At 39.1% G+C, this 16893-nt stretch overlaps 1 protein-coding gene across 2 annotated transcripts; it reads left to right on the top strand.

Moving 5' to 3' along the window:
• The first annotated feature begins 333 nt into the window (after window positions 1–333).
• Window positions 334–4480, top strand: LOC134300338 (uncharacterized). Of its 2 annotated transcripts, none has more exons than XM_062985062.1 (2): window positions 334–724; window positions 1700–4480. In XM_062985062.1, exon 2 carries the CDS (start codon window positions 1828–1830, stop codon window positions 2731–2733), a length of 906 nt encoding a protein of 301 aa, XP_062841132.1. In that variant the 5' UTR covers window positions 334–724; window positions 1700–1827; the 3' UTR covers window positions 2734–4480. The 2 variants fall into 2 exon arrangements, with proteins under 2 accessions (XP_062841132.1, XP_062841138.1); XM_062985068.1 differs by having other exon boundaries at window positions 1756–4480.
• The last annotated feature ends 12413 nt before the right edge of the window (window positions 4481–16893 follow it).

Here is a 16893-nt window from a genome sequence, read left to right on the forward strand (position 1 = left end):
TCGACACATTACTCCCTTCCGGTTTCCGGTGGTTCGCACGCTGAGACTGTAGCCTAGTTGTTTGTTTGTAGCCATTAGCTAAATAACTTTTTATATACGTGTAGGACCCTCTAAAATATGCTGTGTATATATATGTATTTATTTTCATGTTAAGAGTTATAGAACTCAGTTTCCCAGAGTCCTTTTCTGTTTTCGCGCCATTTGCCTGTTGGTTTCCTGTTCTTCTTTACAGTATTTGACCATTTAGGTGACTTTGGAGTGTGATTGCCCCATTGTTGGCCAATCAGCATTGAGGAGGGGCGGGCTAAAAGAAAGGTGGTGTGTTCGGAGAAAGTGAGAGGGAGACGGAGTTGCGGACCGTTTTTCGCGCTCGTAATTTTTATTTCTTTCTAGAAGTTAATAGTGTTTTGGCGACTTGATATACGCAGTATATTGGCCCAAACATTGACTTTTGGTTTGTTTTCGGTCACTGGACAGTGCATGTGAGTACTGTTACCGAGGGAAACCCGAGGACAACAACCTTGAGCTTCGGGAATCGTTTGAACACATGTGACTCGCTAGCTGCGAATGGCATGCAAAGCGAGTTACTAACTGTTTTGGACGAGCAAAGAGGACTGCAGCTCCGAGTGAACTGAGTGCTTGTGCAACGTGTGAATAATAAGTGAGTACTCCTCCGCTGTTGCTGTGGATGTCCGCCTGTTTGCCGTGTGAGCTTCGGGGACCCGTAAGTATCGATTCAATTGAATCATTCTGATTCACCCACACCAGCGTTTGACTCTTCTAAGTGCACCAGCGTTTGGATCTTCTAAGTGCACCAGCGAAATGGGCCCCAACGTTTTCTAAATTACAAGCGCTTGTAACTCTGATACTAACAAAACCCTAAAACATTTTAAAGGGTTATTTCGGGTTATTTGACAAACATTCTTTAAAAAGGACATTTGTGTATCTACTGATGTTTTCTGGTTGATGTTTTCTGAAGAAACTGTTTTGTTTAATAATTTTTTGTTTTCATCTTCTATTGACTGTTTTCTTTAAAAGAAGGTATTGAGAATATTGCTTTATTGGGGTTTCATCCTATGTTTATTTCTTTATGTGTACAAAACGCACAGCTTCAGCATTAAGAATGCGTTTATTTTCTGTTTAATAAAAGGAGGTATAAATACTTATTAAAGTATTTGGACATTTTTGGAGGCACCGCGCTATATTGTATAGGTACTGAGATGTACACTCCCTAAATTTTATTAGGCGCCTTTAGGGAGGGGTTATATACGTATGTTTTAAACGTTAATCTTTTGCGTGTAGTTGATATAGAGTGTTATTTTGTCTATCGTAAAAAAATCGCTTGTGTTTACGCTTGTTTACTAATGTAAATCCGTGCTTGTGAAAACTTCTGCTACCGGCATCCGAACGAAGCCGGTTTTAGTTTGTTTGTAATTCAGCGCATAAACATATTATTCATCCAGGATTAAAACCGCTTTCTGTCCGCACGAAGCACGTTTGTGTTTGTTTGTTTTTGTATTTTAGCGCTTAAACATATTTGCTTTGTGGAGAGTTAAAGCCGTTTTCTGTCTGTAGGAACCGCGTTCTGTTTATTTGTTTTGTACACCAGCGCATAAACACCGTTTTCCTTTAGAATTACAGCCGTTTTATCCGAACGAAGCGCGTTTGTGTTGTTTGGTTGTTGGTTTTTGTATTTCAGCTTGTCGACGCCTGTTTCGTCCGGAACTAAAGCCGTTTTTCTGTGACTACCAACAGAAGCGCCGGTGAAACCAACATAAACATCAACTTCAACTCATCTTCTAAAGCTAAGTATATTTCTTTGTTATTATGGCCCCAGCAGGAGCTTTATTTCCCTGTATCGAGTGTAATATGTTCAGTTATTCCTTCTCCGTGTTTAGTGATAACTTTACATGTGATAAGTGCAGATTAGTTGTTAGCCTGACGGAGAAGATCTCAGTGTTAGAAGGGCGCATTCGGGCGTTAGAACAGACTACTACTAGTGAGGGCTTAGATTTAGCTGTAGCAGTCCCGAATGCCAGCAGTTCAGGTGTAGAACCCCAGACTCCGGCATTAGAGCCCTCACAGCGGGGCGACTGGGTGACGTCTCGGCGACATAGTCGTAGGGCAAAGCACCGACCATCTCAGTTGCACGTGTCCAACAGGTTTTCCCCACTCAGTGAGCCACCCGCTGAGCAGCCTGTTAATGTAAGTGCTCTGGTTATAGGAGATTCTCAGCTCCGACACGTGCGTATTGCAACCCCCATAGAGACACCAGCAACCATAGTCACTTGTATTCCGGGGGCCAGGGCGCCTGACATCAGAGCAAACCTGAAAGTGCTGGCTAATGCTAATCGTAGATTTTCGAAGATTGTTATCCACGTCGGCACTAATGATGTTCGTTTACGGCAGTCTGAGGTTACTAAGTGTAATGTTAAAGAGGTGTGTGAGTTAGCTAGGTCGATGTCTGAGGCAGTAGTGTGCTCTGGCCCCTTACCGATTCCACCCAGTGGCGAAACCTACAGCAGGTTGTTGTCGCTGAACCGCTGGATGTCTAAATGGTGCTCAGAAAACTGCATTGATTTTGTAAATAACTGGTCCACCTTTGAGGGAAGGCCTGGTCTTTTGAAGCGGGATGGTGTCCACCCCACGTGGGAGGGTGCCGCTCGCATTTCTTGCAGCATAGGTGACAGGCTTTACCACCGCGTTAGTGTAGCGGCAGATAGTGGTAACTGACTATCCAGAGCCAAGACCAGGCAGCAGACAAACAGGCCTAACCAACTGTCTGCGAGTCGCCATCGGACGTCACCTGGAATCCTTAGGTCACAAACCATTGAGACTGTGTCTGTTTACCGTGGCAGGTGTAAGCCAAAACAATATCAAAAAGTATGTCATAATAACTTAATTACAATTAATCTAAATGAGCATCATGAAAACCCTAGTAAGGCTAAACTAAAGTTAGGACTTCTAAACATCAGGTCACTTGCATGCAAAACAGTAATTGTAAATGAAATAATGACAGATAATTGTCTTAGTGCACTTTGTTTAACCGAGACCTGGGCTAGACCTGATGAGTATCTAGGTTTAAATGAAGCATCTCCTCCGGGTTACAGTTATGAACATAAGCCACGTCTTAGTGGTCGTGGTGGAGGAATAGCTACAATTTATGATAAAGACATAGGTCTTACTGTAAAATCATCTCCCATAACAAACTCGTTTGAGGTTCTTATCTCTGACATAACCAATAAAGGTTCATCTGATAAAAATAGTATGTTTAAACTGGTTACTGTTTATCGACCCCCTGGTCCTTACTCAGAATTTCTTAACGAATTTGCTGATTTTCTTTCTTTCTGTCTTATCAACTAAGAAAGCTTTAATTGTTGGTGACTTTAATATTCATTATGAGGATAAGTGTAATCCACTCAAAATTGCGTTTGATTCTATTTTAGAATCTTTAGGCATCACCCAAAATGTAACAGGACCCACTCACCGCTGTAAACATACCTTAGATTTAATACTTACTTATGGTATGAACATAGACAACCTGGTAATCGTACCACAGAATGACTTAATATCTGATCACTCCCTACTAATTTATGAAGTGACCCTGTCCAATAATATACAGCAACCACATCGTTTTAAATGTAAGCGCACTATTACATCTGCAACTGCAGCAGCGTTCATAAACTGCCTACCAGAATTACCAAATATATCAGCATCAGAACCTAAAGAACTAGATCAGGCAACTCAAAACCTAGAGACCGTACTGCGCACAACCTTAGATAACGTAGCTCCACTCAAAACTAAACTGATTAGGGAGAAAAAACTTGCTCCTTGGTACAATGACCACACATGCGCACTTAAACAAGCAGCACGGAAATTAGAACGCAAGTGGCGTCACACTACACTGGAGGTGTATAAGATTGCTTGGAAAGATGCTCTAACTGAGTATAAACATGCACTTATAAAAGCTAAATCTTTATATTATTCGTCCCTAATAGAGAAAAATAAAAACAATCCCAGATTCCTCTTTGAGACAGTGTCCAAATTAACTAAAAACGTCAATGAAACTGAATCTAATATACCGCCTGACTGTACCAGCGATGATTTTTTAAAATTCTTTAATGACAAGATAGAAAAAATACGACTTCAGAGTCAAAATGTGTCACTTGCCAATGTTAAGTCTGGACTCACTCCGAGCAGCATTGGTGATAATAGTAACGAGTTCATCCACTAAATTCCTTTAATCCAATCTCCCAAAATGAACTAACTGTGCTGATTAAATCATCTAAGTCATCATCGTGTATACTCGATCCTGTTCCAACTCGTTTACTTAAAGATTTACTCCCAGCTATTGTAGAGCCCCTGCTTACATTAATCAATGCATCCCTTAGCCTTGGGTACGTACCTAAACTGTTTAAAAGTGCCGTTATTAAACCCCTGATTAAAAAACCTAATCTTGATCCACATGTACTAGCTAATTATAGGCCAATTTCAAATCTTCCTTTTGTCTCTAAAATATTAGAAAAAGTCGTTTCCAAACAATTATGTTCTTATTTGAATGAAAATTGTATTCATGAAAAATTTCAATCAGGATTTAGACCCAATCATAGTACCGAAACCGCAGTAATTAGAGTAGTTAACGAGTTGCTAATGTCTTCTGATAATGGATGTGTCTCTTTTCTTGTTCTATTAGATCTTAGTGCAGCGTTTGATACGGTCGATCATAACATTTTACTGGAGAGGCTAGAAAATACAGTAGGTGTTAAAGGACTCGCACTCTCTTGGTTTCAATCATATCTGACTGACCGCTCGCAATTTGTTTATGTAAATAATAAATGCTCGGAAACTACAAAAGTAAAGTGTGGTGTTCCACAGGGATCGGTACTTGGACCTCTATTATTTACACTCTATATGCTTCCACTAGGTGAAATTATTCATAAACATGGCATAAAATTTCACTGCTATGCAGATGACACACAGCTGTATATATCAGCCAAACCAAATGATACTGACACAATCAGTAAGATAGAAGATTAAAGTGTAAACGACATAAAAAACTGGATGTCGTGTAATTTTCTTTTACTTAATTCAGATAAAACTGAGGTTTTACTTGTTGGCTCTAAAGCTGCAAGAGACAAGTTGTCTAACCTGGTGCTAAACCTAAACACTTTCTCTGTTACTCCCAGCCCAGATGTAAAAAACTTGGGTGTCACAATAGATTCAGATCTTTCCTTTGATACACACATTAATAATATTACTAGAGTTGCTTTCTATCATTTGCGTAATATCTCTAAAATAAGAAATATACTATCTGTTAATGACGCTGAAAAACTGATTCATGCGTTTATAACTTCTGGGTTAGATTATTGTAATGCTCTTCTAACTGGATGCTCTGGTAGATCCATAAACAAACTCCAGTTAGTTCAAAATGCAGCAGCTCGAGTGCTAACTAGAACTAAAAAATTTGATCATATTGGTCCTGTTCTATCATCTCTACACTGGCTGCCAGTTAAATTCCGCATTGATTACAAAATACTTTTACTAACCTATAAAGCGCTACATGGTCTGTACCACAGTATCTGAGTGAACTTATTAATTACTACAACCCAGCACGTCCACTTCGTTCACAAGATGCAGGGTTACTTATAGTTCCTAAAATTAAAAAGACCACAGCTGGTGGAAGAGCATTTTCTTACAAAGCTCCACAACTTTGGAATAATCTTCCTGCCTCTGTTCGGGATTCGGACACAGTCTCAATGTTTAAGTCTAGACTGAAAACATATTTATTTTCTCAGGCTTTTGATTAATATAGACAAAGGAGCAGAGCTTGGGGGTTCTTGGTCATAGAAACTTGTGGTGATCAGGGATGTTGGGTTGCTGTCGTTCTGCCTCTCTTATCCGATCACTCAGGTTTGATGACGGTGGGGAGATGGGCGCTGATGTCCTATGAAAGCCTTCATGACCTTGTTACCTGCTCGCTCTCCCTTTTAGTTCTGCTGTAATAATTAGGGCTGCCGGAGTCTAAAACTCTCTGTAAAACTGTTTTACTCAACTAGCATTGTACATTATTAACTACATTCTCTGTTGTTTTACTCCAAAGGCATTCTGATGGAAACCTGTTTACCCGCCGAGGTTAAGGATTAAAGTCGAGACTGCCGTGACAACTATGCTGCTCCTGCCGGATGTGACGGGTCTGGAGTAATTGCACCAAGAATGACAAGAAATCACTACAGACTTTATTGAAGACTAGAGCGAAGAACAACTCTATTATTATTTATCTATTTATTACCAGTTATAACTTTTAGATCATTTAATTCTGTGTTTGTATGCTCTGTGTAAATCGTGTATTTATTTAAAGTTTCCTCCAGACCACCCAAGAAGGATGGGCCCTGCTGAGTCTGGTTCCTCTCAAGGTTTCTTCCTGTAATTTTCAGGGAGTTTTTCCTTGCCACAGTCGCCCTCGGCTTGCTCAACAGGGATTTTTGTATCTGTTGGTCCTGGATTTTGTAAAGTTGCTTTGAGACAATGTCTATTGTAAAAAGCGCTATATAAATAAAGTTGACTTGACTTGACTTGACTAGTTTTGTAATTACTGTGGCGGAGCAGTCACTAAAGCATTTCACTGCCGGTTGTACTGTGTATGACCATGTATGTGACAAATAAATCTTAATTTGATTTTGAATTTGAATTTGATTTTTGAATAAGTGTTTATATTATATACAACCATAACACCATTCTAATAATCTATAAACTATTTAAATAATAAATGCTTATATTATATACAAGTATAACACCACTGTAATAATCTATAGAATAATAAATGTTTATATTATACAGAACTATAACACCACTATAAACATCTATACATCACACCACTATTCTAGTCTATAATGCTATAATGATTTATTATGCTAGTCTGCTTCTGGTCAGGTGAATTTTAAGAGGGGCAGTTGGGGGGGGGGGGTCACATTTCCTTAATGATAGTCTGGTCCTGGCCGGGTGGGGGTTCAGAAGGGAAAATGGAGGGGGGTTTGGTGGTGAAAGGATCTGTGTGTTAGGGTTGAGATGGTAATGTTTCCTTTATGATGGTGTAGTCGTACCCAGGTGAGGTTTAAGAGGGGCTGGTGGGTTAGGTGGGTTAGGTGGGTTAGGTGGTGATAAGATCTTTTTACTAGGGTCAATCAGATATTGTTTCTCCATTAACTATAATTAAATGTTCTGAATGATTTATTATCACTATCTTGAGTTTTGTCTGGAGAAGCAGAATGTAGCGTTGTAGATAGATGAACTATGCTAATTATTAAATAAGATCTATATAGTTTTTACATTTTTCACTTGTTACATTTTCTGCTGCATCAACATCTTTAATCTTGTGGAACACATCTCCTCCTGGTTGCTCCCTCCACTTCAGTGTGATGTTCTGGTCCATCTCATGTTCCTTCAGTTTCTGCAGGATCTGAGGAACAGAAGATGATTTTATTAAGAACTGATGTGTTTAGTGTAAAATGGTAGAAGAACTGAATCCAGCAGCAGATGATGGTTACAGAACAGCCTGAGGATCAGAGCTTGATGAACTCTGAGGTTCTTGCTGCTGTACATTATCAGTAGAACCTTGTAGAGAATGAGACCCACCTTCTCCAGGAGTGCTGCCTTCACTGCAGGATCGTTCATGTTCTGATCCGACTGAACCTTGAACCTCAGGATCTGGATCTGACCTGTTATAACTGAACCAAATTAAACTGATATTAATAAAAACTGCTGAAATTGATGTAAATATGAGACAGAAAATAACGTCACTTTACCTCTATAACAGTAGAAAGGTTTGAGGTCTGAGCACTGAGCATCAGCAGCCTGAAAATTAGATAAATAACCACAATCTTCACCTAGATTATCATCAGGTTGTCCAGACTTCCAGGTGATGTTGGTCGGGTTGGTCTGATCCAACCACTTCCAGGTGAACTTGGACAGACCGATCCAGGTCCAGGCAGAGACCATTCCATTGAGAATAGAGTTTTCAGTTGAATCCCTTGAGCTGGCCAGGTCGGTGTGATACAGTCTGCAGTAACTCTGAGCCTCAAACCAGCTCTTATATTCAGGAATGTTAATGTACCTGCTGGTACCAGAGTTCTTCTCTGTGAAATTTAAAAAACACATCGTTAATCCTCCAGTGCTTAATTTACACTAAACATCATTTCCACTGGTGTAGTTCAAGTTCTATTCAAGTTCAGTTAAGTTAAGGTAAATGTAATTATTTACAAAGAAACAAAACCCTGCAGATATGGAACAGTGGTCTCTCGTCAGGCTCAGGATTTTATGCTGTTAACTAACACATGCCCCCTCCGACATGTTTTCTCATGCACGAGGCAGGTACATTGGGGCTCGGTCTTGCATATGGAGAGTCACAAACTGATCCTCATTATCTCTCATTACTGTGCAGGCACCACTGATCAGCCAGCAGAGGTCGTAATTGTATCAGTTATGAGAAATCCCCATTTTTGGTGTAGGCGCCCAGCCTGCTGTTGGCTGAGCTGAGATTCGAACACGTGAACTTGAGGTATCAGCTCTGGTGTGCTGGCATGGTTTACCATTGCGCCACCTCAGCACCAGTGTGCTTAGAGACTTTTAGTGCAAGCTACTCACATTTGTGTATATTGGTTGTTTACTTCCTCATACAGCTACTTGTAACATGCTGTAAATTGTGTGTAAAAAGTGTTTGTGTTTTTGTGATTGTACATATTATTTCTTTGTACCTCCCCACCATCTATATATATAATATACGTATATTCTTTCACTTTTTACTATATACACTGGTTTAAATATAGTTGTTGTGTTTGTAAGCCAATCAATTCCCTCTGATGCACAAAAACAGTGTTTGATAGTACATTTAAAGTTTCTGCATTCAGCTGATGAATTAGAAGCCGTTGGAATGTTATTGTCCGCATTCAAGTGCGTTTCATTACATCTATTCATGAGGACAAATTTCTGTTTTATTACTGTACCATATAACTTTCCACGACTACAGAGTTATTTGGACACATTTAAGTGTAAGAAACTAATAATAAGATAAATGTTATTATAGGAACATATACAGGGTGAGTCAAAGTCTTAGGACACTCTTTTATTTTGGAAACAAATGGGAAAATGACATATCTGAATACCCCAGCTAGTAACGGTTGAGGCTGACTATCTTTTAGGCTATGTTTAGAACATGGCCGCCATCTTGAAAGCCGCCATAATGGATCAAGGGCAAGTTTTTCCAATAGGAAGGTGGTCATGTAGCATATCATAGAAGACCAGAATTTTCTCTGAAATCAATCGCCACAATCAGCTCTTGTTCAAAAGTTATCAACACAGAAAGTTCTAGACTTTAGTTGTTCAGAATTTAGGAAATAAGAGAGGATTGAGGGGATTCTGATGTCCGGGGAAAGCAGCTGCCGTATCATAGCCGCAGACTTCAATAACCGACACTTAGAAAGAACCACCAATGGCCAATTGAGGTCAACCGCCAGAATGTGAGGTACTGGAGTAATGAAAACCCTCACTGGACGGCAGACACCGAAGCTGAGGTGATGTGAAGGTTATGGTGTGGTGTGGAATATGGGGCACCCGTGTAATCAAACCCATTTTCATCATCCGTCCAGACCCTAAATGCTCAGCACTACCTGACAATGCTACAGGAGACAGTGTTCCCATCCATTTTGACCCAAGATGGCAGTTTCCCACAGCATGGTGCTCCACCACACTATGGAGCAGGTGTTTGTCAGTGGCTGGATATTTAATTCCCTGCTCATTGGATTGGCTGTCGTGGTCCTGTGGAATGGCCGCCCAGATCACCCGATCTCACACCACTCGACTTTTATCTCTGGGCTCATCTCAAACAAATCTGAAACAAACACCTTCAGCACGGCATTGTGGATCCCCAACAAACACCTTCAGCACCACATCATAGATCCCCAACAAACACCTTCAGCACCACATCATGGATCCCTAACAAACACCTTCAGCACCACATCATGGATTCCCAACAAACACCTTCAGCACGGCATCATGAAGGCTTGTGACATCATTTCTCCAGAGATTCTCATGCAGGTTTATAACGATTGGATCCAGCACCTTCAGCTCTGTGTTCAGCACCAGGGACGACACACTGAACACATCAAATAGCTGTGCACCACAGGGGGCATTCCCGGTTGTTGGTGCAACTTTCTGTGTTGATAACTTTTGAACCACAAGAGGATCGGATCGATTTTTGAGAAAATTCTGGTCTTCTTTGATATGCGACATGGCCACCTTCCTGTTGGAAAACTCGTCCTTGATCCAATATGGCCTCTTTCAATATGGCGGCCATGTTCCAGACATAGCCTAAAAGATAGGCCCCCTCACCCATTGCTTGCTGGGATATTCAGATATGTCATTTTCCCTTTTGTTTCTGAAATAAAAGAGTGTCCTGAGACTTTTGACTCACCCTGTAGATATGTATTTGATGAGAAAACTATTACATTACTATCATACATAACATAACAACCTCACTTACCGTCATAACACAGAAATTGTTGTGGCCATGTACAGGGTGCGTCATACCATTTACCAAATAAATACATGATAGCACAATTTTCATTGTTTCCACAATTGTTCGGCTCACCAGATGCCCATACAAAAAACGTTCCTGGAGACTCATTCCTGTAGGACCAGCGCCAGTCATGTGATTCTTTATATACTCCATACCAGGCGTCACCACTGAACGGGTGTATCTGAGCTTCAGCTTGTAGATTAACCATGTCGGCATCACTGTGGATGGTAGCCAGGTCAATGTGATTAGCTCTGCAGTAGGTCTGAGCATCACTCCATGTTTCATTCTGCTGGATCAGATAGTATTTATACTGGGAGAGGGAGGCGACTCCTGTGGATGAGATGACGAGCTTTATGTTATATACATTTAATCTTTAGTATCAACACGTGGATAAAACATCTAATCATGTAAGTACACTACAGGTAACATCAACTCCACCCATCCACCCATCACTACACCCATCACTACACTCATAACTTCATCCTTCTATGACTCTATTCATACATCATTCATACATCACGCCATCTATAACTCCACTTAACCATATATTCATATACAACCCCAAAACAGAAACACTTGGAACAAATGATGAAATATGTTTTTATATTTATTTTAACTTTTATTTGATTGTCGACAGCACGAACCAAACTAAGATTTTTCATGTTTTGTCTGGTCAATTTTGTTTGTGAACATACATCAACTGCATTTTGTTCAAAAAAGTTGGGACTGTAAAGTATTTATGACTTTGTAATGTTGCTGTATATTCTAACAGCACGTAAAATAGGTTTTGGCACCAAGGACACCAGACCCTGGTACAGACACACCCCCATACCATGATACACCCTGGTACTGACACACCCCCATACCATGATACACCCTGGTACTGACACACCCCTATACCATGATACACCCTGGTACTGACACACCCCCATACCATGATACACCCTGGTACTGACACACCCCCATACCATGATACACCCTGGTACTGACACACCCTCATACCATGATACACCCTGGTACAGACACACCCCCATACCATGATACACCCTGGTACTGACACACCCCCATACCATGATACACCCTGGTACTGACACACCCCCATACCATGATACACCCTGGTACTGACACACCCTCATACCATGATACACCCTGGTACAGACACACCCCCATACCATGATACACCCTGGTACAGACACACCCCCATACCATGATACACCCTGGTACAGACACACCCCCATACCATGATACACCCTGGTACTGACACACCCCCATACCATGATACACCCTGGTACTGACACACTCCCATACCATGATACACCCTGGTACTGACACACTCCCATACCATGATACACCCTGGTACTGACACACCCCCATACCATGATACACCCTGGTACTGACACACCCTCATACCATGATACACCCTGGTACAGACACACCCCCATACCATGATACACCCTGGTACTGACACACCCCCATACCATGATACACCCTGGTACTGACACACCCCCATACCATGATACACCCTGGTACAGACACACCCCCATACCATGATACACCCTGGTACTGACACACTCCCATACCATGATACACCCTGGTACTGACACACCCCCATACCATGATACACCCTGGTACTGACACACTCCCATACCATGATACACCCTGGTACTGACACACCCCCATACCATGATACACCCTGGTACTGACACACCTTCATACCATGATACACCCTGGTACTGACACACCCCGATACCATGATACACCCTGGTACTGACACACCCCCATACCATGATACACCCTGGTACTGACACACCCCCATACCATGATACACCCTGGTACTGACACACCTTCATACCATGATACACCCTGGTACTGACACACCCCATACCATGATACACCCTGGTACTGACACACCCCATACAATGACACACCCTGGTACTGACACACCCCCATACCATGACACATCCTGGTACTGACACACCCCCATACCATGATACACCCTGGTACTGACACACCCCCATACCATGATACACCCTGGTACTGACACACCCCCATACCATGATACACCCTGGTACTGACACACCCCCATACCATGATACACCCTGGTACTGACACACCCCCATACCATGACACACCCTGGTACTGACACACCCCCAAACCATGACACACCCTGGTACTGATACACCCCCATACCATGATACACCCTGGTACTGACACACCCCCATACCATGATACACCCTGGTACTGACACACCCCCATACCATGATACACCCTGATACTGACACACCCCCATACCATGATACACCCTGGTACTGACACACCCCATACCATGATACACCCTGATACTGACACACCCCCATACCATGATACACCCTGGTACTGAAACACCCCCATACCATGACACACCCTGATACTGACACACCCCCATACCATGATACACCCTGGTACTGACACACCCCCATACCATGATACACCCTGGTACTGACACACCCCCATACCATGATACACCCTGGTACTGACACACTCCCATACCATGATACACCCTGATACTGACACACCCCCATACCATGATACACCATGATACTGACACACCCCCATACCATGATACACCCTGATACTGACACACTCCCATACCATGATACACCCTGGTACTGACACACCCCCATACCATGATACACCCTGGTACTGACACACCCCCATACCATGATACACCCTGGTACTGACACACCCCTATACCATGACTGGAATTTTGAAAGGGAAAATGCAACGACGACGACCCCCCATACTGCTGCACATCTTAAGACGTGTTTACAGGAAGAACGAGACAAAATAAAAGCTGAAACACTAAATCACTCGCTCTCCTCGGTGCCAAAACCTCTTTTAAGTGGTGAAAAGGAACGACAACATTACAGAGTGCTAAATGCTTTACTGTCCCAACTTTTTTTGGAATGTGTTGCAGGCCTGAAATGCAGGAATGGATGATTATTAATAAATGAAATGAAGTTGAGCAGATAAAAGATGAAATATCTCAGCTTCATCCTGTCTGACATCAAATAAAAGTCAATGTAAGAAACTGTCCCAACTTTTTCTGATTTGGGGTTGTATTTTTCATAGCCTATTCCACTATTCTGATAATAAACTTTATGCTGGTATCATATATGTTATGCTGTATACTTTTGTTTACTCTCTTTCAGCTATGATAGTGTTAGGAATTATTTTAATCCAGTAGCTATAATAAAGAAAATTGTTCTGCGTGCTTAAATCATTTTTGTTTTAACGGTTTCTGTGTTAGACCTGTTTAATCTATATGTTGGTATTTACATTTTCTTCTTTTGTATTAAGAATTAACGTTTACAATCAGATATGTTATTTTTGTACACAAATTTAGGATGCTAATGTTAAAACGAAGCTTATATTAACATCTATCGACCACACATGGTTTATCTCCAGGGTGGCTCAGTGTGATTGTTCCTGTTCTCTTATAAATTGTTTATCCTGTAAAAAATATGAACCAGAAGTGGCAGAGATTACCTTAGATGTGTGATGTATGATGTACCATATTTATATAGGATTTCCACATGTGTATTTGATATGCATATATAATTTATAATGTATGTTAGTATTTTAATTTCATTACATTACAATGAATAATGTTAATAATTGAAGTTGTTAATGAATGATAAGATAAATTATATGCTTTTAATGTTGTGCCAACAGTTTGGGGAATCCCCTCAAACATTTTGGGATGAATTAATCTCGGCCCTCACTGACTCTATTGGCTGTATGGGCACAGATTCCCACAGACACACTCCAAAAACTTGTGGACGGGCTTCCCAGAAGATATTAAAGCTATGAACAAAAGAGGGAGCGATTCAATACACATGCACATGGTTTTAAAATGGGATGTTAGACCAGCTTAAGATCAGGCGTCCCAATACTCGTGACCAATACTGACCAAGTCATTCATTCATCTGTCTACATATACAATCAGTATAACTATAATTCATTTATTCATCCATTAAATATATCATCTACCATGCATTCCTTCACTCCCTCATCCATACATCTACTATTACTATACCATACATCTACTATTACTATACCATACATCTACTATTACTGTACTATACATCTACTATTACTATAATATACATCTACTATTACTGTACTATACATCTACTATTACTATACTATACATCTACTAATACTGTACTATACATCTACTATTACTGTACTATACATCTACTATACATCTACTATTACTGTACTATACATCTACTATTACTATACTATACATCTACTATACATCTACTATTACTGTACTACACATCTACTATTACTATACTATACATCTACTATACATCTACTATTACTGTACTATACATCTACTATTACTATACTATACATCTACTATACATCTACTATTACTGTACTATACATCTACTATTACTATACCATACATCTACTATTACTATACCATACATCTACTATTACTGTACTATACATCTACTATTACTGTACTATACATCTACTATACATCTACTATTACTGTACTATACATCTACTATTACTATACTATACATCTACTATACATCTACTATTACTATACTATACATCTACTATTACTGTACTACACATCTACTATTACTGTACTATACATCTACTATTACTGTACTACACATCTACTATTACTATACTATACATCTACTATACATCTACTATTACTGTACTACACATCTACTATTACTATACTATACATCTACTATACATCTACTATTACTGTACTACACATCTACTATTACTATACTATACATCTACTATTACTATACTATACATCTACTATTACTGTACTACACATCTACTATTACTGTACTACACATCTACTATTACTATACTATACATCTACTATTACTGTACTACACATCTACTATTACTGTACTATACATCTACTATTACTGTACTACACATCTACTATTACTATACTATACATCTACAATACATCTACTATTACTGTACTACACATCTACTATTACTATACTATACATCTACTATACATCTACTATTACTGTACTACACATCTACTATTACTATACTATACATCTACTATTACTATACTATACATCTACTATTACTATACTATACATCTACTATTACTATACTATACATCTACTATTACTATAATATACATCTACTATTACTGTACTATACATCTACTATACATCTACTATTACTGTACTATACATCTACTATTACTATACTATACATCTACTATTACTGTACTATACATCTACTATTACTATAATATACATCTACTATTACTATACTATACATCTACTATACATCTACTATTACTGTACTATACATCTACTATTACTATACTATACATCTACTATACATCTACTATTACTGTACTACACATCTACTATTACTATACTATACATCTACTATTACTATACTATACATCTACTATTACTATACTATACATCTACTATTACTGTACTATACATCTACTATTACTGTACTATACATCTACTATTACTATACTATACATCTACTATTACTATACTATACATCTACTATACATCTACTATTACTGTACTATACATCTACTATACATCTACTATTACTGTACTATACATCTACTATTACTATACTATACATCTACTATTACTATACTATACATCTACTATTACTATAATATACATCTACTATTACTATACTATACATCTACTATACATCTACTATTACTGTACTATACATCTACTATTACTATACTATACATCTACTATACATCTACTATTACTGTACTACACATCTACTATTACTATACTATACATCTACTATACATCTACTATTACTGTACTACACATCTACTATTACTATACTATACATCTACTATTACTATACTATACATCTACTATTACTATACTATACATCTACTATTACTATACTATACATCTACTATTACTATAATATACATCTACTATTACTGTACTATACATCTACTATTACTGTACTACACATCTACTATTACTATACTATACATCTACTATTACTATACTATACATCTACTATTACTGTACTACACATCTACTATTACTATACTATACATCTACTATTACTATACTATACATCTACTATTACTATACTACACATCTACTATTACTATACTATACATCTACTATTACTATACTATACATCTACTATACATCTACTATTACTGTACTATACATCTACTATACATCTACTATTACTGTACTATACATCTACTTTTACTATACTATACATCTACTATTACTATACTATACATCTACTATTACTATAAT

Source organism: Trichomycterus rosablanca, chromosome 2 (genome assembly GCF_030014385.1).
Source record: "Trichomycterus rosablanca isolate fTriRos1 chromosome 2, fTriRos1.hap1, whole genome shotgun sequence".
Taxonomy (NCBI): Eukaryota; Metazoa; Chordata; class Actinopteri; order Siluriformes; family Trichomycteridae; genus Trichomycterus; species Trichomycterus rosablanca.

What these genes read in the sequence shown, in the direction of transcription:
- LOC134300338 (XM_062985062.1), top strand. Translation starts at nt 1,828, where the DNA reads ATGGCCCCAGCAGGAGCTTTATTTCCCTGTATCGAGTGTAATATGTTC.